The following is a 24,261-nucleotide window of genomic DNA, read 5'->3' on the forward strand; positions in this document are numbered from 1 at the left end:
AGTTTATTAAAAACATCTTGAAAGACTAAGAGCAGAGCATAACAACAAGAGCTCAACAGCTTTCTGTTGTCTTTGTTACATATTATAGTTTTGATGATAACAAACGTGCCTGAATGTATTTTGTCCCCTGTTATTGTTGTGGTGCAAAGACTTTTCTTGCTAAACTGAATTACTACATGTTATTTGCAATCATAATTCTGTGCGCCCCCTTAATAGGAATATCAAATCAGCAAGCGATAAACAAATACAATGAATTAATATTTCCAGAAAAATTATGTGTTGGCAGCCAAGCAGAGCGACACTGGATGACTCGTTGAACCAACATCACAGTGGCTATCTCGTATTATTGAATTAACGGAGCTGACGACACACAGAAAAAACATTCATCAGATAAAAGTGTCTCCAAATCATGGCTTACATTAAATTTTAACAGAGTTACCTGTAACCTTGTTTTTTTTGCCAGTCCTGTTTGGTTCTGTAGCCATCAGAATTATTGTCGGAAGGCCAAGAATGATGCCCAATGGATTTACTTTACCAAGTGGATCATCATGGCCTTGCAATATTGGTCCATTTGATTGACCTTTGTCAACCATAACAATGCATAACATGCAAATCATAGTATTTCTGCAGAAGCCTAACATTTCTGCTAAAACATAGTATTTTTGCCAAATCATAGTATTTCTACCAAATCATAGAATTTGTGCCAGTGATAAGGCATAGTTAGACCGTCAGAATTATTGTCAGAAGGCCAAGAATGATGCCCAATGGATTTGTTTTACCAAGTGGATCATCGTGGCCTTGCCATATTATCATTTATTTTATTTTCGGTTGTTAGAGATGGGACAGACATGACTGAGGGATAGGAAAGGGAGAAAGAAAGAAAGAAAGAAAGAGAGGGAGGGAAGGAAAAGCAGACGGGAAGAGAGACAGTGAGAAAGGGCACTTCAAAAAAATAATCTGGATCACCTGTTGAGAGAAGAAAAATCAGAAGAGAAAACAAACAAAAGAGAGAGCAACATAATAAACACAACACCATTGCAATAATCTAGCTAAGAGTAAATGACAGTAGATACTAAACACTGAATGTTATTGTGCAGCACGCAACATCAAGAGCACGCAATGTGCTTTGAGGTAGCAGCCAAGAAAGGTGTAGTTTGTGTCTGTGAACACCCATGCGTACACCTGTGTGCACACACCCAAAGAGGACCATCGGAAGGGCAACCATGCCACCCTCCTGGGAAGAGCTGAGGAAAGCCCCAGACAAGGGGTCACCTGGCAGCGAGTGTGGTGAGGGGAGATAGGCCTCCATACCTTGGAGGGTCTGAGATGTACCCAGAGAGGTGGAGTCTCAGACCCAACCTGACATATAGACACAGATGAACAGGCACACACAGACAAATAAATACTTGGCACTCACCCAACGTGGAGACAGACACAAATAGACGCTGTACACACAATCACACTCCCCAAACATACTCTATACTAAGTATTTGTAACTAAGTAACCAAGTATTTGTACTTTGGTACTTCCTGCCTTTGCTCTTTGCTAAGGTTTTAGAATCACTGTGGAAAGTTTTGAATTAGTACCTGGTTTTAAGGAATGAATACAATGAATATAAGTCGATCAAAAGTGCTCAAATACAACCACTCAGACTTAATAAACCAAAGGAAATCAGTTCAGTCAATTAAAATGTCAATTAAATTTTATTTGCAAAATACCTGTTGACAAGACGCTGCTTCAAGGCACTTTATATTGTAAGGTAAAGACCCTACAATATTACAGAGAAACCCAACAATCCGAGGACCCCCTATGAGCAAGCACTTGGCGACAGTGGGGAGGAAAAACTGCCTGTTAACAGGCAGAGACCTCCGGCAGAACCAGGCTCAGGAAGGGGCAGCCATCTGCCGCGACTGGTTGGGGGTGAGCTAGTGACACAGATGGAATGTGTTCATGTCACTTCCTCACAGCAGACAGATGTTATTGTCTGTGAAGGTTCTCAGTCATCCAGGTCATGGTAGTTAAAGGAGCTTGTAAAGAAAAGTGTCTGGACTTCTTTAAGTTGCTTGAAGACGTTTCACCTCTCATCCGAGAAGCTTCTTCAGTTCTGAACAGAGAACTGAAGAAGCTTCTTCAGTAGCGACAGTGGGGAGCTTCTTCAGTTCTGAACAGAGAACTGAAGAAGCTTCTTCAGTAGCGACAGTGGGGAGCTTCTTCAGTTCTGAACAGAGAACTGAAGAAGCTTCTCGGATGAGAGGTGAAACGTCTTCAAGCAACTTAAAGAAGTCCAGACGCTTTTCTTTACAAGCTCCTTTGACTACAGATGTTATTATTTGCTGTTATCTAATATTTTTGGTGTTATAGTAAATACAGGCCTCTCTGTGTTAGAGATGTAACTGCCTCCGTGTATTTTAATTCATGTTTTTAACCATATCCCTTAGTGTTGATGTTCATTTGAGAAAAAAGTCCATTTATCTTTGTTGACCAGCCTAAAAACGGATTATTTCTTTCAATGTATGAAAGGGAATGATTGTTTCTAATTGTGCTTTCTGGTGTGGGAACAGGTCGGCAGGTTCTTTGGTGGTGTGGCGACTGGGCTGACGGGGTCTGTTACTTAATTATGGGGGTGTGTTGGTTAATTCTGGCCATCTGTTGCGTAATCTTAGCAGAGTTGTTGGTTAATTTGGGGGGCCTGCTGTTTAAATTCTGCCATGCAACCGTTTTGCCTACGAGAGGAGGGAGGTGAAAAAACTTTTTTTCTGTCTTTTGGGGAATGCTGCACGTGAATCTGGTTGAGCGCCCAACCTCTGACTGCTCATATGATTTTGCCATACAGTTTGACTTGGCCTTGGTGGAAATAGGCGGTAGCGGGGTGTGCTTTGCGCTCGCCTCAAGTGTCAAGTGTTTATTTTCTTCAACAAGGCTGGTGTTCTTAGCCTCATGTACAGAAAGGATTCGCTGTGTTGTTTCTAACTGCTTTTTGAGTTCGCGATTTTTCCACTCACATCCGTGGAGTTTCTGCATGGCATCTTTGTTTTGAAGTGCAGCCTCCTGATTCAGCAGCGACCGCAGTTCTTTAATTTCTTTGTCTTTTTCTGTGACCAGTTGTTTATATTTGCATAGCAAGCGGTCCCGGCGGCGTTGTTCAAATATTATCTTATGACTGGACATGTGCATTTTTCTTTTAGCGTCAAGTCTGTTTGTTCGCCACTGCGAGAAGATTTTATTCTGCGTCTGTGCAGCGTATTTGTGCAGCTCAATGGCAACCTTTAAGGAATTCTCCTCACGCAGGTCCTTTACCTGCTTCGTCAGACGGTCAATTTCCTCTTCTTGTCCTTCAATCGTTTGTCTTTGAATTGAAATGAATTGAATTTCAGCTTCCAGGTGTTTTATTTTTTGCTGCTGCTGAAACACCATTTGTTTATAGTGTGTGAGCTCTTTGTCCACTTTTTCTTTGTCTGCCAAAATCTGGACCAGCCTTTTCTTCATGGAGATGCGCTCCTCGTCGACACAGGCAAGTTGTTTGGCCTGTGCCGTCTGCGCTTCTGCCTGCTTTTGTTTGACGAGCTCCAGTTGATTTTTCACAGCAAAATACCTGGTCTGAGACTTGGATAGCTCTGCTTGAATCATTTCTCGTTCGCTATCCTTCTCTTCTGTGTCTTTTGTCAGCGATTTTATGGTGTCCCTGACTTGGCTGATCACGGTCTTAGCCTCAGACACCTCCTTATTAAGTGTTTCATGCTGACGCAAAAAGTCATCATTCGTCATGCGTATTTTAAGTCTGTGTTCTGTTTCTGTGAGAGCATTTCTCAGACGGACAATCTCATTATCTTGGGACGTCATTTTCTTAAAGGATTTCTGCCTCTCGCTTTCAAGTTTGGCTATTTGTTCATTTTTCAGCTGCAGGACTTTCTCCAGATGTTGCATACTAGAACACTGCTTTGAGGCATTCTTTGTCTGACTTTCTATTTCCACTATTTTCTGTTTTAACTCTTTTGCTAACTTGTTATTATCAAAGTCCTTTGCCAAAAGCAGATCTGACAGTTCATTATTTTTCGTTATCAATGCGTGTTTCTCCATAGTTACCCTGTCATTTTTCTCTTCAAAATCCTCTGCTTTTTTTTGCCATTTTTTAAGTTCAGCCTTTAATTTCTCTGCTCGCTCGTTTAGTGTTTCAAGTCTGTCTCTACACTGAAACAACGTACTAGCCTCTTCAAGATATTCCGATGTCCTTTTTTCAAAGTTTAGCCTCTCTTCTTTGAGCTGGTCCTGGACTCTAAGCTCTTTTTTTATCTGTTCTTTTTTTTCCTTCAGTTCTTTTACTTTTAGCTCTTTTTCAGTGGTCACCTGATTTAACTTTTGCTTCAGGACCTCATTTTCTTTGCTCAGTGTGTTGATTTTGACTTGAAGGGGAGACAGAAATTCCACGTCTTTTTCTTTCTCCTCCCGTCTCTTTTTTTCAGTGGCATGTTTCCTTTCCAGATCTTTGCATTTCTTTTGAAGATCCAGGATTTTTTTCTCATATTTGCCCGATTCAGTCAACTTTTCTGATCCTGCAGCCTTTATCTCACATTCAACCATATGTTTTCTTAGTCGGTCTATTTCAGAAAGATGGGCGCAGGCTTCCCGATTAAGTCTCACAATTTCCTCCTCTCGCTTGCTACACACCTTAACATATTCAGATATTTTTTTCTGTTGGTCCTTGTTTTCAGCCATGAGGCGTTTTTCTTTTTTTTGTAATTTTTCAAGTTGTTTTTGCTGTAATTCTAGTGTGGCAGGCATTTTTAAATGAATGTATTTAATTTGTATTTATATTGTCCGTGCAAAGTTATCAAGTACAACGAGTAATCTACTCAACTAGGTAATGTGGGTTCCAAATGGAAACTCAAACTAAAAAAGTGTAGTGCTTACAGTTTCTGTGGACATGGGGTGTATTTAACACGTCTGGTGAAACCTGGCTCCGCCCCCTGCAGCTGTCTTCAAAGAGAATTCAGTGATTCAAATAAAAATAAACAATAGAAGAATAGTTTTGAGGAAGCCATGGCTGTGACGTCATGGCTTCCTCAAAACTATTCTTCTATTGTTTATTTTTATTTGAATTTATTAATTTTCAGTTAATTTTGAAGTCAGGTTGTTATTGAGTTTAATCCCTTTTTCTTAAAATCCAATCCCTTTGAAGTATTTATGAATAAAGCGATAGTTCATTTTGAAATATTTAATTATAAATATCTTTTTATTGTACATTAAATTATCAAGCAATAAATATATATAAATTCATTGCTTATATATATATATATATATATATATATATATATACACACACACACACACACACACATATATATATATATATATATATAATGTGGTTGTATACATATATGTATATACATATACATATATATATACATACATATATATATATATATATATATACATATACATAAAATATCATCACTGACGAAAGGCGGCAAATTAGACAGAATGATCTTCTTCGCCGGATTCATTAGAGGAAAGACCGTGGTATACGTACTTCTCAAAACAACTCCCTTCTCAACTACGCTATTCACTTTGTCAACAGAATCCAGAAACATAACAACCGCATTATTCATCCTAGAAGCTGCCTTTATACTTTCATACCCAACAACTTCCCCTACAGCCAAAAAACACATGCGCACCTGACAGAGAAAGAAAGAAAGAAAGAGAGGGAGGGAAGGAAAACAGACGGGAAGAGACAGTGAGAGAGCAACATAATAAACACAACACCATCGCAATAATCTAGCTAAGAGTAAATAACAGTAGATACTAACACTGAATGTTATTGTGCAGCACGCAACATCAAGAGCACGCAATGTGCTTTGAGGTAGCAGCCAAGAAAGGTGTAGTTTGTGTCTGTGAACACCTGTGCGTATACCTGTGTGCACATATGTGTGGATGAGTACTCTTGTACTCAAAAGGTTTCTCCTTGTAACTGTGTTTCTGCTGCTAGAGGGTGTGGGTAGCTACAGCCTCGTCCCAGAGGTCATGAAACAGGCATGGAGGAGATCCAGGCCCCAGAGTGTGAGAGCCCAAGGAGGACCATCGGAGGGGCAACCGTGCCACCCTCCTGGGAAGAGCTGAGGAGAGCCCGAGACAAGGGGTCACCAAGCAGGGAGTGTGGTGAGGGGAGATAGGCCTCCATACCTTGGAGGGCCTGAGGTGTTCCCAGAGGGGTGGAGCCTAAGACCCAACCTGACATTTAGACACAGACAAACAGGTACACACACAGACACAAACGTGCATTCCCACCCTCATGCACACATATAAAAATGCACACATAGACAAATACCTGTAACTTGCAGTAAACGTGAGAAGGCTCTCGGACATAATTATTTAAGCATTCTTTCGGGGTGGCTGTAGCTCAGGTGGCAGAGCAGGGTCAGGGGTCCGATCCCAGGCTGCTCCAATCTGCATGCCAAATATCCTTGGGCAAGATACTAACCCCATGTTGCTCTCCGATGCATCCATCGGAGTGTGAATGTGTATGAATGTGAGATACTCAGCACTTAACAGCTAATTGTCCCATGCTCAGCCAATCCACAGTGGATTAAAACAATGTCAAATAAAACACCAAAAACCATGCAATACAAACAGAAGAATAAAATCATGCAATAAAAACTACACTCGCAAATAAACTAAAAAAAATCCAAATGAAACCAATATAAAAGATAAATATAAAGTTCCACTGTGTGACAATATCATGTAAGGAACTTTGTAGCACTTTGTTATTAATAATCACAAATATGTGCGTCTTTAGCCTTGGCATAAAACCTGCTTCCGCTGCGTTCTGTGTGGTAAAAGCCTCGAGTCGACCACAGTGACAGATAAGGATGGAGAGCTGTACTGCAAAGGTACACATACACACACAAACACACACACATTGTAAAGATGGTTCTTGTTTATCTTCATTGCACTTTAAAACCAGAACATTTAATATTTAACCAGAACTACAGGAAAAAACCAAAGCAGCACACAGTACACACAGGTCATATTTGAAAACTACCTCTAAATGTTGATTATTGACTCAGTCAATTCTCGTTTTTCTCTGCAGTTTGTTATGCCAAAAACTTTGGCCCCAAAGGATTTGGACTGGGCAACGCTGCAATGCTGGAGGAACGACAGTAAAAACATGCTTTTAATAAGCCTCCCACTCATCGTGCGGCAGCTGTCTCAGGCGAAACCTTTGCACTGCTGTAAATTCAAAGTTATTTTTAAAATTGGCTAAATTGTTCTTGTGATGGTTCAGTGCAGAATAAAAGCATTTTATTACCGTAAAATTGGTTTTAATGCAGTTTATTAAAAACATCTTGAAAGACTAAGAGCAGAGCATAACAACAAGAGCTCAACAGCTTTCTGTTGTCTTTGTTACATATTATAGTTTTGATGATAACAAACGTGCCTGAATGTATTTTGTCCCCTGTTATTGTTGTGGTGCAAAGACTTTTCTTGCTAAACTGAATTACTACATGTTATTTGCAATCATAATTCTGTGCGCCCCCTTAATAGGAATATCAAATCAGCAAGCGATAAATAAATACAATGAATTAATATTTCCAGAAAAATTATGTGTTGGCAGCCAAGCAGAGCGACACTGGATGACTCGTTGAACCAACATCACAGTGGCTATCTCGTATTATTGAATTAACGGAGCTGACGACACACAGAAAAAACATTCATCAGATAAAAGTGTCTCCAAATCATGGCTTACATTAAATTTTAACAGAGTTACCTGTAACCTTGTTTTTTTTGCCAGTCCTGTTTGGTTCTGTAGCCATCAGAATTATTGTCGGAAGGCCAAGAATGATGCCCAATGGATTTACTTTACCAAGTGGATCATCATGGCCTTGCAATATTGGTCCATTTGATTGACCTTTGTCAACCATAACAATGCATAACATGCAAATCATAGTATTTCTGCAGAAGCCTAACATTTCTGCTAAAACATAGTATTTTTGCCAAATCATAGTATTTCTACCAAATCATAGAATTTGTGCCAGTGATAAGGCATAGTTAGACCGTCAGAATTATTGTCAGAAGGCCAAGAATGATGCCCAATGGATTTGTTTTACCAAGTGGATCATCGTGGCCTTGCCATATTATCATTTATTTTATTTTCGGTTGTTAGAGATGGGACAGACATGACTGAGGGATAGGAAAGGGAGAAAGAAAGAAAGAAAGAAAGAAAGAGAGGGAGGGAAGGAAAAGCAGACGGGAAGAGAGACAGTGAGAAAGGGCACTTCAAAAAAATAATCTGGATCACCTGTTGAGAGAAGAAAAATCAGAAGAGAAAACAAACAAAAGAGAGAGCAACATAATAAACACAACACCATTGCAATAATCTAGCTAAGAGTAAATGACAGTAGATACTAAACACTGAATGTTATTGTGCAGCACGCAACATCAAGAGCACGCAATGTGCTTTGAGGTAGCAGCCAAGAAAGGTGTAGTTTGTGTCTGTGAACACCCATGCGTACACCTGTGTGCACACACCCAAAGAGGACCATCGGAAGGGCAACCATGCCACCCTCCTGGGAAGAGCTGAGGAAAGCCCCAGACAAGGGGTCACCTGGCAGCGAGTGTGGTGAGGGGAGATAGGCCTCCATACCTTGGAGGGTCTGAGATGTACCCAGAGAGGTGGAGTCTCAGACCCAACCTGACATATAGACACAGATGAACAGGCACACACAGACAAATAAATACTTGGCACTCACCCAACGTGGAGACAGACACAAATAGACGCTGTACACACAATCACACTCCCCAAACATACTCTATACTAAGTATTTGTAACTAAGTAACCAAGTATTTGTACTTTGGTACTTCCTGCCTTTGCTCTTTGCTAAGGTTTTAGAATCACTGTGGAAAGTTTTGAATTAGTACCTGGTTTTAAGGAATGAATACAATGAATATAAGTCGATCAAAAGTGCTCAAATACAACCACTCAGACTTAATAAACCAAAGGAAATCAGTTCAGTCAATTAAAATGTCAATTAAATTTTATTTGCAAAATACCTGTTGACAAGACGCTGCTTCAAGGCACTTTATATTGTAAGGTAAAGACCCTACAATATTACAGAGAAACCCAACAATCCGAGGACCCCCTATGAGCAAGCACTTGGCGACAGTGGGGAGGAAAAACTGCCTGTTAACAGGCAGAGACCTCCGGCAGAACCAGGCTCAGGAAGGGGCAGCCATCTGCCGCGACTGGTTGGGGGTGAGCTAGTGACACAGATGGAATGTGTTCATGTCACTTCCTCACAGCAGACAGATGTTATTGTCTGTGAAGGTTCTCAGTCATCCAGGTCATGGTAGTCAAAGGAGCTTGTAAAGAAAAGTGTCTGGACTTCTTTAAGTTGCTTGAAGACGTTTCACCTCTCATCCGAGAAGCTTCTTCAGTTCTGAACAGAGAACTGAAGAAGCTTCTTCAGTAGCGACAGTGGGGAGCTTCTTCAGTTCTGAACAGAGAACTGAAGAAGCTTCTCGGATGAGAGGTGAAACGTCTTCAAGCAACTTAAAGAAGTCCAGACGCTTTTCTTTACAAGCTCCTTTGACTACAGATGTTATTATTTGCTGTTATCTAATATTTTTGGTGTTATAGTAAATACAGGCCTCTCTGTGTTAGAGATGTAACTGCCTCTGTGTATTTTAATTCATGTTTTTAACCATATCCCTTAGTGTTGATGTTCATTTGAGAAAAAAGTCCATTTATCTTTGTTGACCAGCCTAAAAACGGATTATTTCTTTCAATGTATGAAAGGGAATGATTGTTTCTAATTGTGCTTTCTGGTGTGGGAACAGGTCGGCAGGTTCTTTGGTGGTGTGGCGACTGGGCTGACGGGGTCTGTTACTTAATTATGGGGGTGTGTTGGTTAATTCTGGCCATCTGTTGCGTAATCTTAGCAGAGTTGTTGGTTAATTTGGGGGGCCTGCTGTTTAAATTCTGCCATGCAACCGTTTTGCCTACGAGAGGAGGGAGGTGAAAAAACTTTTTTTCTGTCTTTTGGGGAATGCTGCACATGAATCTGGTTGAGCGCCCAACCTCTGACTGCTCATATGATTTTGCCATACAGTTTGACTTGGCCTTGGTGGAAATAGGCGGTAGCGGGGTGTGCTTTGCGCTCGCCTCAAGTGTCAAGTGTTTATTTTCTTCAACAAGGCTGGTGTTCTTAGCCTCATGTACAGAAAGGATTCGCTGTGTTGTTTCTAACTGCTTTTTGAGTTCGCGATTTTTCCACTCACATCCGTGGAGTTTCTGCATGGCATCTTTGTTTTGAAGTGCAGCCTCCTGATTCAGCAGCGACCGCAGTTCTTTAATTTCTTTGTCTTTTTCTGTGACCAGTTGTTTATATTTGCATAGCAAGCGGTCCCGGCGGCGTTGTTCAAATATTATCTTATGACTGGACATGTGCATTTTTCTTTTAGCGTCAAGTCTGTTTGTTCGCCACTGCGAGAAGATTTTATTCTGCGTCTGTGCAGCGTATTTGTGCAGCTCAATGGCAACCTTTAAGGAATTCTCCTCACGCAGGTCCTTTACCTGCTTCGTCAGACGGTCAATTTCCTCTTCTTGTCCTTCAATCGTTTGTCTTTGAATTGAAATGAATTGAATTTCAGCTTCCAGGTGTTTTATTTTTTGCTGCTGCTGAAACACCATTTGTTTATAGTGTGTGAGCTCTTTGTCCACTTTTTCTTTGTCTGCCAAAATCTGGACCAGCCTTTTCTTCATGGAGATGCGCTCCTCGTCGACACAGGCAAGTTGTTTGGCCTGTGCCGTCTGCGCTTCTGCCTGCTTTTGTTTGACGAGCTCCAGTTGATTTTTCACAGCAAAATACCTGGTCTGAGACTTGGATAGCTCTGCTTGAATCATTTCTCGTTCGCTATCCTTCTCTTCTGTGTCTTTTGTCAGCGATTTTATGGTGTCCCTGACTTGGCTGATCACGGTCTTAGCCTCAGACACCTCCTTATTAAGTGTTTCATGCTGACGCAAAAAGTCATCATTCGTCATGCGTATTTTAAGTCTGTGTTCTGTTTCTGTGAGAGCATTTCTCAGACGGACAATCTCATTATCTTGGGACGTCATTTTCTTAAAGGATTTCTGCCTCTCGCTTTCAAGTTTGGCTATTTGTTCATTTTTCAGCTGCAGGACTTTCTCCAGATGTTGCATACTAGAACACTGCTTTGAGGCATTCTTTGTCTGACTTTCTATTTCCACTATTTTCTGTTTTAACTCTTTTGCTAACTTGTTATTATCAAAGTCCTTTGCCAAAAGCAGATCTGACAGTTCATTATTTTTCGTTATCAATGCGTGTTTCTCCATAGTTACCCTGTCATTTTTCTCTTCAAAATCCTCTGCTTTTTTTTGCCATTTTTTAAGTTCAGCCTTTAATTTCTCTGTTCGCTCGTTTAGTGTTTCAAGTCTGTCTCTACACTGAAACAACGTACTAGCCTCTTCAAGATATTCCGATGTCCTTTTTTCAAAGTTTAGCCTCTCTTCTTTGAGCTGGTCCTGGACTCTAAGCTCTTTTTTTATCTGTTCTTTTTTTTCCTTCAGTTCTTTTACTTTTAGCTCTTTTTCAGTGGTCACCTGATTTAACTTTTGCTTCAGGACCTCATTTTCTTTGCTCAGTGTGTTGATTTTGACTTGAAGGGGAGACAGAAATTCCACGTCTTTTTCTTTCTCCTCCCGTCTCTTTTTTTCAGTGGCATGTTTCCTTTCCAGATCTTTGCATTTCTTTTGAAGATCCAGGATTTTTTTCTCATATTTGCCCGATTCAGTCAACTTTTCTGATCCTGCAGCCTTTATCTCACATTCAACCATATGTTTTCTTAGTCGGTCTATTTCAGAAAGATGGGCGCAGGCTTCCCGATTAAGTCTCACAATTTCCTCCTCTCGCTTGCTACACACCTTAACATATTCAGATATTTTTTTCTGTTGGTCCTTGTTTTCAGCCATGAGGCGTTTTTCTTTTTTTTGTAATTTTTCAAGTTGTTTTTGCTGTAATTCTAGTGTGGCAGGCATTTTTAAATGAATGTATTTAACTTGTATTTATATTGTCCGTGCAAAGTTATCAAGTACAACGAGTAATCTACTCAACTAGGTAATGTGGGTTCCAAATGGAAACTCAAACTAAAAAAGTGTAGTGCTTACAGTTTCTGTGGACATGGGGTGTATTTAACACGTCTGGTGAAACCTGGCTCCGCCCCCTGCAGCTGTCTTCAAAGAGAATTCAGTGATTCAAATAAAAATAAACAATAGAAGAATAGTTTTGAGGAAGCCATGGCTGTGACGTCATGGCTTCCTCAAAACTATTCTTCTATTGTTTATTTTTATTTGAATTTATTAATTTTCAGTTAATTTTGAAGTCAGGTTGTTATTGAGTTTAATCCCTTTTTCTTAAAATCCAATCCCTTTGAAGTATTTATGAATAAAGCGATAGTTCATTTTGAAATATTTAATTATAAATATCTTTTTATTGTACATTAAATTATCAAGCAATAAATATATATAAATTCATTGCTTATATATATATATATATATATATATATATATATATAATGTGGTTGTATACATATACATAAAATATCATCACTGACGAAAGGCGGCAAATTAGACAGAATGATCTTCTTCGCCGGATTCATTAGAGGAAAGACCGTGGTATACGTACTTCTCAAAACAACTCCCTTCTCAACTACGCTATTCACTTTGTCAACAGAATCCAGAAACATAACAACCGCATTATTCATCCTAGAAGCTGCCTTTATACTTTCATACCCAACAACTTCCCCTACAGCCAAAAAACACATGCGCACCTGACAGAGAAAGAAAGAAAGAAAGATAGGAAGAAAGAAAGAGAGGGAGGGAAGGAAAACAGACGGGAAGAGACAGTGAGAGAGCAACATAATAAACACAACACCATCGCAATAATCTAGCTAAGAGTAAATAACAGTAGATACTAACACTGAATGTTATTGTGCAGCACGCAACATCAAGAGCACGCAATGTGCTTTGAGGTAGCAGCCAAGAAAGGTGTAGTTTGTGTCTGTGAACACCTGTGCGTATACCTGTGTGCACATATGTGTGGATGAGTACTCTTGTACTCAAAAGGTTTCTCCTTGTAACTGTGTTTCTGCTGCTAGAGGGTGTGGGTAGCTACAGCCTCGTCCCAGAGGTCATGAAACAGGCATGGAGGAGATCCAGGCCCCAGAGTGTGAGAGCCCAAGGAGGACCATCGGAGGGGCAACCGTGCCACCCTCCTGGGAAGAGCTGAGGAGAGCCCGAGACAAGGGGTCACCAAGCAGGGAGTGTGGTGAGGGGAGATAGGCCTCCATACCTTGGAGGGCCTGAGGTGTTCCCAGAGGGGTGGAGCCTAAGACCCAACCTGACATTTAGACACAGACAAACAGGTACACACACAGACACAAACGTGCATTCCCACCCTCATGCACACATATAAAAATGCACACATAGACAAATACCTGTAACTTGCAGTAAACGTGAGAAGGCTCTCGGACATAATTATTTAAGCATTCTTTCGGGGTGGCTGTAGCTCAGGTGGCAGAGCAGGGTCAGGGGTCCGATCCCAGGCTGCTCCAATCTGCATGCCAAATATCCTTGGGCAAGATACTAACCCCATGTTGCTCTCCGATGCATCCATCGGAGTGTGAATGTGTATGAATGTTAGATACTCAGCACTTAACAGCTAATTGTCCCATGCTCAGCCAATCCACAGTGGATTAAAACAATGTCAAATAAAACACCAAAAACCATGCAATACAAACAGAAGAATAAAATCATGCAATAAAAACTACACTCGCAAATAAACTAAAAAAAATCAAAATGAAACCAATATAAAAGATAAATATAAAGTTCCACTGTGTGACAATATCATGTAAGGAACTTTGTAGCACTTTGTTATTAATAATCACAAATATGTGCGTCTTTAGCCTTGGCATAAAACCTGCTTCCGCTGCGTTCTGTGTAGTAAAAGCCTCGAGTCGACCACAGTGACAGATAAGGATGGAGAGCTGTACTGCAAAGGTACACATACACACACAAACACACACACATTGTAAAGATGGTTCTTGTTTATCTTCATTGCACTTTAAAACCAGAACATTTAATATTTAACCAGAACTACAGGAAAAAACCAAAGCAGCACACAGTACACACAGGTCATATTTGAAAACTACCTCTAAATGTTGATTATTGACTCAGTCAATTCTCGTTTTTCTCTGCAGTTTGTTATGCCAAAAACTTTGGCCCCAAAGGATTTGGACTGGGCAACGCTGCAATGCTGGAGGAACGACAGTAAAAACATGCTTTTAATAAGCCTCCCACTCATCGTGCGGCAGCTGTCTCAGGCGAGACCTTTGCACTGCTGTAAATTCAAAGTTATTTTTAAAATTGGCTAAATTGTTCTTGTGATGGTTCAGTGCAGAATAAAAGCATTTTATTACCGTAAAATTGGTTTTAATGCAGTTTATTAAAAACATCTTGAAAGACTAAGAGCAGAGCATAACAACAAGAGCTCAACAGCTTTCTGTTGTCTTTGTTACATATTATAGTTTTGATGATAACAAACGTGCCTGAATGTATTTTGTCCCCTGTTATTGTTGTGGTGCAAAGACTTTTCTTGCTAAACTGAATTACTACATGTTATTTGCAATCATAATTCTGTGCGCCCCCTTAATAGGAATATCAAATCAGCAAGCGATAAACAAATACAATGAATTAATATTTCCAGAAAAATTATGTGTTGGCAGCCAAGCAGAGCGACACTGGATGACTCGTTGAACCAACATCACAGTGGCTATCTCGTATTATTGAATTAACGGAGCTGACGACACACAGAAAAAACATTCATCAGATAAAAGTGTCTCCAAATCATGGCTTACATTAAATTTTAACAGAGTTACCTGTAACCTTGTTTTTTTGCCAGTCCTGTTTGGTTCTGTAGCCATCAGAATTATTGTCGGAAGGCCAAGAATGATGCCCAATGGATTTACTTTACCAAGTGGATCATCATGGCCTTGCAATATTGGTCCATTTGATTGACCTTTGTCAACCATAACAATGCATAACATGCAAATCATAGTATTTCTGCAGAAGCCTAACATTTCTGCTAAAACATAGTATTTTTGCCAAATCATAGTATTTCTACCAAATCATAGAATTTGTGCCAGTGATAAGGCATAGTTAGACCGTCAGAATTATTGTCAGAAGGCCAAGAATGATGCCCAATGGATTTGTTTTACCAAGTGGATCATCGTGGCCTTGCCATATTATCATTTATTTTATTTTCGGTTGTTAGAGATGGGACAGACATAACTGAGGGATAGGAAAGGGAGAAAGAAAGAAAGAAAGAAAGAAAGAGAGGGAGGGAAGGAAAAGCAGACGGGAAGAGAGACAGTGAGAAAGGGCACTTCAAAAAAATAATCTGGATCACCTGTTGAGAGAAGAAAAATCAGAAGAGAAAACAAACAAAAGAGAGAGCAACATAATAAACACAACACCATTGCAATAAATCTAGCTAAGAGTAAATGACAGTAGATACTAAACACTGAATGTTATTGTGCAGCACGCAACATCAAGAGCACGCAATGTGCTTTGAGGTAGCAGCCAAGAAAGGTGTAGTTTGTGTCTGTGAACACCCATGCGTACACCTGTGTGCACACACCCAAAGAGGACCATCGGAAGGGCAACCATGCCACCCTCCTGGGAAGAGCTGAGGAAAGCCCCAGACAAGGGGTCACCTGGCAGCGAGTGTGGTGAGGGGAGATAGGCCTCCATACCTTGGAGGGTCTGAGATGTACCCAGAGAGGTGGAGTCTCAGACCCAACCTGACATATAGACACAGATGAACAGGCACACACAGACAAATAAATACTTGGCACTCACCCAACGTGGAGACAGACACAAATAGACGCTGTACACACAATCACACTCCCCAAACATACTCTATACTAAGTATTTGTAACTAAGTAACCAAGTATTTGTACTTTGGTACTTCCTGCCTTTGCTCTTTGCTAAGGTTTTAGAATCACTGTGGAAAGTTTTGAATTAGTACCTGGTTTTAAGGAATGAATACAATGAATATAAGTCGATCAAAAGTGCTCAAATACAACCACTCAGACTTAATAAACCAAAGGAAATCAGTTCAGTCAATTAAAATGTCAATTAAATTTTATTTGCAAAATACCTGTTGACAAGACGCTGCTTCAAGGCACTTTATATTGTAAGGTAAAGACCCTACAATATTACAGAGAAACCCAACAATCCGAGGACCCCCTATGAGCAAGCACTTGGCGACAGTGGGGAGGAAAAACTGCCTGTTAACAGGCAGAGACCTCCGGCAGAACCAGGCTCAGGAAGGGGCAGCCATCTGCCGCGACTGGTTGGGGGTGAGCTAGTGACACAGATGGAATGTGTTCATGTCACTTCCTCACAGCAGACAGATGTTATTGTCTGTGAAGGTTCTCAGTCATCCAGGTCATGGTAGTCAAAGGAGCTTGTAAAGAAAAGTGTCTGGACTTCTTTAAGTTGCTTGAAGACGTTTCACCTCTCATCCGAGAAGCTTCTTCAGTTCTGAACAGAGAACTGAAGAAGCTTCTTCAGTAGCGACAGTGGGGAGCTTCTTCAGTTCTGAACAGAGAACTGAAGAAGCTTCTTCAGTAGCGACAGTGGGGAGCTTCTTCAGTTCTGAACAGAGAACTGAAGAAGCTTCTCGGATGAGAGGTGAAACGTCTTCAAGCAACTTAAAGAAGTCCAGACGCTTTTCTTTACAAGCTCCTTTGACTACAGATGTTATTATTTGCTGTTATCTAATATTTTTGGTGTTATAGTAAATACAGGCCTCTCTGTGTTAGAGATGTAACTGCCTCCGTGTATTTTAATTCATGTTTTTAACCATATCCCTTAGTGTTGATGTTCATTTGAGAAAAAAGTCCATTTATCTTTGTTGACCAGCCTAAAAACGGATTATTTCTTTCAATGTATGAAAGGGAATGATTGTTTCTAATTGTGCTTTCTGGTGTGGGAACAGGTCGGCAGGTTCTTTGGTGGTGTGGCGACTGGGCTGACGGGGTCTGTTACTTAATTATGGGGGTGTGTTGGTTAATTCTGGCCATCTGTTGCGTAATCTTAGCAGAGTTGTTGGTTAATTTGGGGGGCCTGCTGTTTAAATTCTGCCATGCAACCGTTTTGCCTACGAGAGGAGGGAGGTGAAAAAACTTTTTTTCTGTCTTTTGGGGAATGCTGCACATGAATCTGGTTGAGCGCCCAACCTCTGACTGCTCATATGATTTTGCCATACAGTTTGACTTGGCCTTGGTGGAAATAGGCGGTAGCGGGGTGTGCTTTGCGCTCGCCTCAAGTGTCAAGTGTTTATTTTCTTCAACAAGGCTGATGTTCTTAGCCTCATGTACAGAAAGGATTCGCTGTGTTGTTTCTAACTGCTTTTTGAGTTCGCGATTTTTCCACTCACATCCGTGGAGTTTCTGCATGGCATCTTTGTTTTGAAGTGCAGCCTCCTGATTCAGCAGCGACCGCAGTTCTTTAATTTCTTTGTCTTTTTCTGTGACCAGTTGTTTATATTTGCATAGCAAGCGGTCCCGGCGGCGTTGTTCAAATATTATCTTATGACTGGACATGTGCATTTTTCTTTTAGCGTCAAGTCTGTTTGTTCGCCACTGCGAGAAGATTTTATTCTGCGTCTGTGCAGCGTATTTGTGCAGCTCAATGGCAACCTTTAAGGAATTCTCCTCACGCAGGTCCTTTACCTGCTTCGTCAGACGGTCAATTTCCTCTTCTTGTCCTTCAATCGTTTGTCTTTGACTTGAAATGAATTGAATTTCAGCTTCCAGGTGTTTTATTTTTTGCTGCTGCTGAAACACCATTTGTTTATAGTGTGTGAGCTCTTTGTCCACTTTTTCTTTGTCTGCCAAAATCTGGACCAGCCTTTTCTTCATGGAGATGCGCTCCTCGTCGACACAGGCAAGTTGTTTGGCCTGTGCCGTCTGCGCTTCTGCCTGCTTTTGTTTGACGAGCTCCAGTTGATTTTTCACAGCAAAATACCTGGTCTGAGACTTGGATAGCTCTGCTTGAATCATTTCTCGTTCGCTATCCTTCTCTTCTGTGTCTTTTGTCAGCGATTTTATGGTGTCCCTGACTTGGCTGATCACGGTCTTAGCCTCAGACACCTCCTTATTAAGTGTTTCATGCTGACGCAAAAAGTCATCATTCGTCATGCGTATTTTAAGTCTGTGTTCTGTTTCTGTGAGAGCATTTCTCAGACGGACAATCTCATTATCTTGGGACGTCATTTTCTTAAAGGATTTCTGCCTCTCGCTTTCAAGTTTGGCTATTTGTTCATTTTTCAGCTGCAGGACTTTCTCCAGATGTTGCATACTAGAACACTGCTTTGAGGCATTCTTTGTCTGACTTTCTATTTCCACTATTTTCTGTTTTAACTCTTTTGCTAACTTGTTATTATCAAAGTCCTTTGCCAAAAGCAGATCTGACAGTTCATTATTTTTCGTTATCAATGCGTGTTTCTCCATAGTTACCCTGTCATTTTTCTCTTCAAAATCCTCTGCTTTTTTTTGCCATTTTTTAAGTTCAGCCTTTAATTTCTCTGCTCGCTCGTTTAGTGTTTCAAGTCTGTCTCTACACTGAAACAACGTACTAGCCTCTTCAAGATATTCCGATGTCCTTTTTTCAAAGTTTAGCCTCTCTTCTTTGAGCTGGTCCTGGACTCTAAGCTCTTTTTTTATCTGTTCTTTTTTTTCCTTCAGTTCTTTTACTTTTAGCTCTTTTTCAGTGGTCACCTGATTTAACTTTTGCTTCAGGACCTCATTTTCTTTGCTCAGTGTGTTGATTTTGACTTGAAGGGGAGACAGAAATTCCACGTCTTTTTCTTTCTCCTCCCGTCTCTTTTTTTCAGTGGCATGTTTCCTTTCCAGATCTTTGCATTTCTTTTGAAGATCCAGGATTTTTTTCTCATATTTGCCCGATTCAGTCAACTTTTCTGATCCTGCAGCCTTTATCTCACATTCAACCATATGTTTTCTTAGTCGGTCTATTTCAGAAAGATGGGCGCAGGCTTCCCGATTAAGTCTCACAATTTCCTCCTCTCGCTTGCTACACACCTTAACATATTCAGATATTTTTTTCTGTTGGTCCTTGTTTTCAGCCATGAGGCGTTTTTCTTTTTTTTGTAATTTTTCAAGTTGTTTTTGCTGTAATTCTAGTGTGGCAGGCATTTTTAAATGAATGTATTTAATTTGTATTTATATTGTCCGTGCAAAGTTATCAAGTACAACGAGTAATCTACTCAACTAGGTAATGTGGGTTCCAAATGGAAACTCAAACTAAAAAAGTGTAGTGCTTACAGTTTCTGTGGACATGGGGTGTATTTAACACGTCTGGTGAAACCTGGCTCCGCCCCCTGCAGCTGTCTTCAAAGAGAATTCAGTGATTCAAATAAAAATAAACAATAGAAGAATAGTTTTGAGGAAGCCATGGCTGTGACGTCATGGCTTCCTCAAAACTATTCTTCTATTGTTTATTTTTATTTGAATTTATTAATTTTCAGTTAATTTTGAAGTCAGGTTGTTATTGAGTTTAATCCCTTTTTCTTAAAATCCAATCCCTTTGAAGTATTTATGAATAAAGCGATAGTTCATTTTGAAATATTTAATTATAAATATCTTTTTATTGTACATTAAATTATCAAGCAATAAATATATATAAATTCATTGCTTATATATATATATATATATATATATATATACACACACACACACACACACACACATATATATATATATATATATATAATGTGGTTGTATACATATATGTATATACATATACATATATATATACATACATATATATATATATATATATATACATATACATAAAATATCATCACTGACGAAAGGCGGCAAATTAGACAGAATGATCTTCTTCGCCGGATTCATTAGAGGAAAGACCGTGGTATACGTACTTCTCAAAACAACTCCCTTCTCAACTACGCTATTCACTTTGTCAACAGAATCCAGAAACATAACAACCGCATTATTCATCCTAGAAGCTGCCTTTATACTTTCATACCCAACAACTTCCCCTACAGCCAAAAAACACATGCGCACCTGACAGAGAAAGAAAGAAAGAAAGATAGGAAGAAAGAAAGAGAGGGAGGGAAGGAAAACAGACGGGAAGAGACAGTGAGAGAGCAACATAATAAACACAACACCATCGCAATAATCTAGCTAAGAGTAAATAACAGTAGATACTAACACTGAATGTTATTGTGCAGCACGCAACATCAAGAGCACGCAATGTGCTTTGAGGTAGCAGCCAAGAAAGGTGTAGTTTGTGTCTGTGAACACCTGTGCGTATACCTGTGTGCACATATGTGTGGATGAGTACTCTTGTACTCAAAAGGTTTCTCCTTGTAACTGTGTTTCTGCTGCTAGAGGGTGTGGGTAGCTACAGCCTCGTCCCAGAGGTCATGAAACAGGCATGGAGGAGATCCAGGCCCCAGAGTGTGAGAGCCCAAGGAGGACCATCGGAGGGGCAACCGTGCCACCCTCCTGGGAAGAGCTGAGGAGAGCCCGAGACAAGGGGTCACCAAGCAGGGAGTGTGGTGAGGGGAGATAGGCCTCCATACCTTGGAGGGCCTGAGGTGTTCCCAGAGGGGTGGAGCCTAAGACCCAACCTGACATTTAGACACAGACAAACAGGTACACACACAGACACAAACGTGCATTCCCACCCTCATGCACACATATAAAAATGCACACATAGACAAATACCTGTAACTTGCAGTAAACGTGAGAAGGCTCTCGGACATAATTATTTAAGCATTCTTTCGGGGTGGCTGTAGCTCAGGTGGCAGAGCAGGGTCAGGGGTCCGATCCCAGGCTGCTCCAATCTGCATGCCAAATATCCTTGGGCAAGATACTAACCCCATGTTGCTCTCCGATGCATCCATCGGAGTGTGAATGTGTATGAATGTGAGATACTCAGCACTTAACAGCTAATTGTCCCATGCTCAGCCAATCCACAGTGGATTAAAACAATGTCAAATAAAACACCAAAAACCATGCAATACAAACAGAAGAATAAAATCATGCAATAAAAACTACACTCGCAAATAAACTAAAAAAAATCCAAATGAAACCAATATAAAAGATAAATATAAAGTTCCACTGTGTGACAATATCATGTAAGGAACTTTGTAGCACTTTGTTATTAATAATCACAAATATGTGCGTCTTTAGCCTTGGCATAAAACCTGCTTCCGCTGCGTTCTGTGTGGTAAAAGCCTCGAGTCGACCACAGTGACAGATAAGGATGGAGAGCTGTACTGCAAAGGTACACATACACACACAAACACACACACATTGTAAAGATGGTTCTTGTTTATCTTCATTGCACTTTAAAACCAGAACATTTAATATTTAACCAGAACTACAGGAAAAAACCAAAGCAGCACACAGTACACACAGGTCATATTTGAAAACTACCTCTAAATGTTGATTATTGACTCAGTCAATTCTCGTTTTTCTCTGCAGTTTGTTATGCCAAAAACTTTGGCCCCAAAGGATTTGGACTGGGCAACGCTGCAATGCTGGAGGAACGACAGTAAAAACATGCTTTTAATAAGCCTCCCACTCATCGTGCGGCAGCTGTCTCAGGCGAAACCTTTGCACTGCTGTAAATTCAAAGTTATTTTTAAAATTGGCTAAATTGTTCTTGTGATGGTTCAGTGCAGAATAAAAGCATTTTATTACCGTAAAATTGGTTTTAATGCAGTTTATTAAAAACATCTTGAAAGACTAAGAGCAGAGCATAACAACAAGAGCTCAACAGCTTTCTGTTGTCTTTGTTACATATTATAGTTTTGATGATAACAAACGTGCCTGAATGTATTTTGTCCCCTGTTATTGTTGTGGTGCAAAGACTTTTCTTGCTAAACTGAATTACTACATGTTATTTGCAATCATAATTCTGTGCGCCCCCTTAATAGGAATATCAAATCAGCAAGCGATAAACAAATACAATGAATTAATATTTCCAGAAAAATTATGTGTTGGCAGCCAAGCAGAGCGACACTGGATGACTCGTTGAACCAACATCACAGTGGCTATCTCGTATTATTGAATTAACGGAGCTGACGACACACAGAAAAAACATTCATCAGATAAAAGTGTCTCCAAATCATGGCTTACATTAAATTTTAACAGAGTTACCTGTAACCTTGTTTTTTTGCCAGTCCTGTTTGGTTCTGTAGCCATCAGAATTATTGTCGGAAGGCCAAGAATGATGCCCAATGGATTTACTTTACCAAGTGGATCATCATGGCCTTGCAATATTGGTCCATTTGATTGACCTTTGTCAACCATAACAATGCATAACATGCAAATCATAGTATTTCTGCAGAAGCCTAACATTTCTGCTAAAACATAGTATTTTTGCCAAATCATAGTATTTCTACTAAATCATAGAATTTGTGCCAGTGATAAGGCATAGTTAGACCGTCAGAATTATTGTCAGAAGGCCAAGAATGATGCCCAATGGATTTGTTTTACCAAGTGGATCATCGTGGCCTTGCCATATTATCATTTATTTTATTTTCGGTTGTTAGAGATGGGACAGACATGACTGAGGGATAGGAAAGGGAGAAAGAAAGAAAGAAAGAAAGAAAGAGAGGGAGGGAAGGAAAAGCAGACGGGAAGAGAGACAGTGAGAAAGGGCACTTCAAAAAAATAATCTGGATCACCTGTTGAGAGAAGAAAAATCAGAAGAGAAAACAAACAAAAGAGAGAGCAACATAATAAACACAACACCATTGCAATAATCTAGCTAAGAGTAAATGACAGTAGATACTAAACACTGAATGTTATTGTGCAGCACGCAACATCAAGAGCACGCAATGTGCTTTGAGGTAGCAGCCAAGAAAGGTGTAGTTTGTGTCTGTGAACACCCATGCGTACACCTGTGTGCACACACCCAAAGAGGACCATCGGAAGGGCAACCATGCCACCCTCCTGGGAAGAGCTGAGGAAAGCCCCAGACAAGGGGTCACCTGGCAGCGAGTGTGGTGAGGGGAGATAGGCCTCCATACCTTGGAGGGTCTGAGATGTACCCAGAGAGGTGGAGTCTCAGATCCAACCTGACATATAGACACAGATGAACAGGCACACACAGACAAATAAATACTTGGCACTCACCCAGCGTGGAGACAGACACAAATAGACGCTGTACACACAATCACACTCCCCAAACATACTCTATACTAAGTATTTGTAACTAAGTAACCAAGTATTTGTACTTTGGTACTTCCTGCCTTTGCTCTTTGCTAAGGTTTTAGAATCACTGTGGAAAGTTTTGAATTAGTACCTGGTTTTAAGGAATGAATACAATGAATATAAGTCGATCAAAAGTGCTCAAATACAACCACTCAGACTTAATAAACCAAAGGAAATCAGTTCAGTCAATTAAAATGTCAATTAAATTTTATTTGCAAAATACCTGTTGACAAGACGCTGCTTCAAGGCACTTTATATTGTAAGGTAAAGACCCTACAATATTACAGAGAAACCCAACAATCCGAGGACCCCCTATGAGCAAGCACTTGGCGACAGTGGGGAGGAAAAACTGCCTGTTAACAGGCAGAGACCTCCGGCAGAACCAGGCTCAGGAAGGGGCAGCCATCTGCCGCGACTGGTTGGGGGTGAGCTAGTGACACAGATGGAATGTGTTCATGTCACTTCCTCACAGCAGACAGATGTTATTGTCTGTGAAGGTTCTCAGTCATCCAGGTCATGGTAGTCAAAGGAGCTTGTAAAGAAAAGTGTCTGGACTTCTTTAAGTTGCTTGAAGACGTTTCACCTCTCATCCGAGAAGCTTCTTCAGTTCTGAACAGAGAACTGAAGAAGCTTCTTCAGTAGCGACAGTGGGGAGCTTCTTCAGTTCTGAACAGAGAACTGAAGAAGCTTCTCGGATGAGAGGTGAAACGTCTTCAAGCAACTTAAAGAAGTCCAGACGCTTTTCTTTACAAGCTCCTTTGACTACAGATGTTATTATTTGCTGTTATCTAATATTTTTGGTGTTATAGTAAATACAGGCCTCTCTGTGTTAGAGATGTAACTGCCTCCGTGTATTTTAATTCATGTTTTTAACCATATCCCTTAGTGTTGATGTTCATTTGAGAAAAAAGTCCA

At 40.3% G+C, this 24,261-nt stretch overlaps 1 protein-coding gene and 1 long non-coding RNA gene across 4 annotated transcripts in view; one reads left to right on the top strand and one right to left on the bottom strand.

Moving 5' to 3' along the window:
- LOC146394120 (uncharacterized) overlaps nt 1-24,261 on the top strand; it is a 59,458-nt gene that overhangs the window by 14,217 nt on the left and 20,980 nt on the right. For all 3 annotated transcript variants that reach the window (XR_014802824.1, XR_014802826.1, XR_014802845.1), the window contains exons 3-5: nt 5,984-6,250; nt 13,168-13,434; nt 20,509-20,775. This is a non-coding gene — a long non-coding RNA (uncharacterized LOC146394120). The remainder of the gene's footprint in view (nt 1-5,983; nt 6,251-13,167; nt 13,435-20,508; nt 20,776-24,261) is intronic.
- On the bottom strand, nt 2,608-4,939 carry LOC146394122 (uncharacterized). Its single transcript, XM_084924854.1, has one exon. It carries the CDS (start codon nt 4,777-4,779, stop codon nt 2,608-2,610), a length of 2,172 nt encoding a protein of 723 aa, XP_084780980.1. The 5' UTR covers nt 4,780-4,939.

This window comes from Perissodus microlepis, chromosome 1, assembly GCF_051167445.1.
Source record: "Perissodus microlepis isolate ML-2025 ecotype Zambia chromosome 1, ASM5116744v1, whole genome shotgun sequence".
NCBI classification, from domain to species: Eukaryota; Metazoa; Chordata; class Actinopteri; order Cichliformes; family Cichlidae; genus Perissodus; species Perissodus microlepis.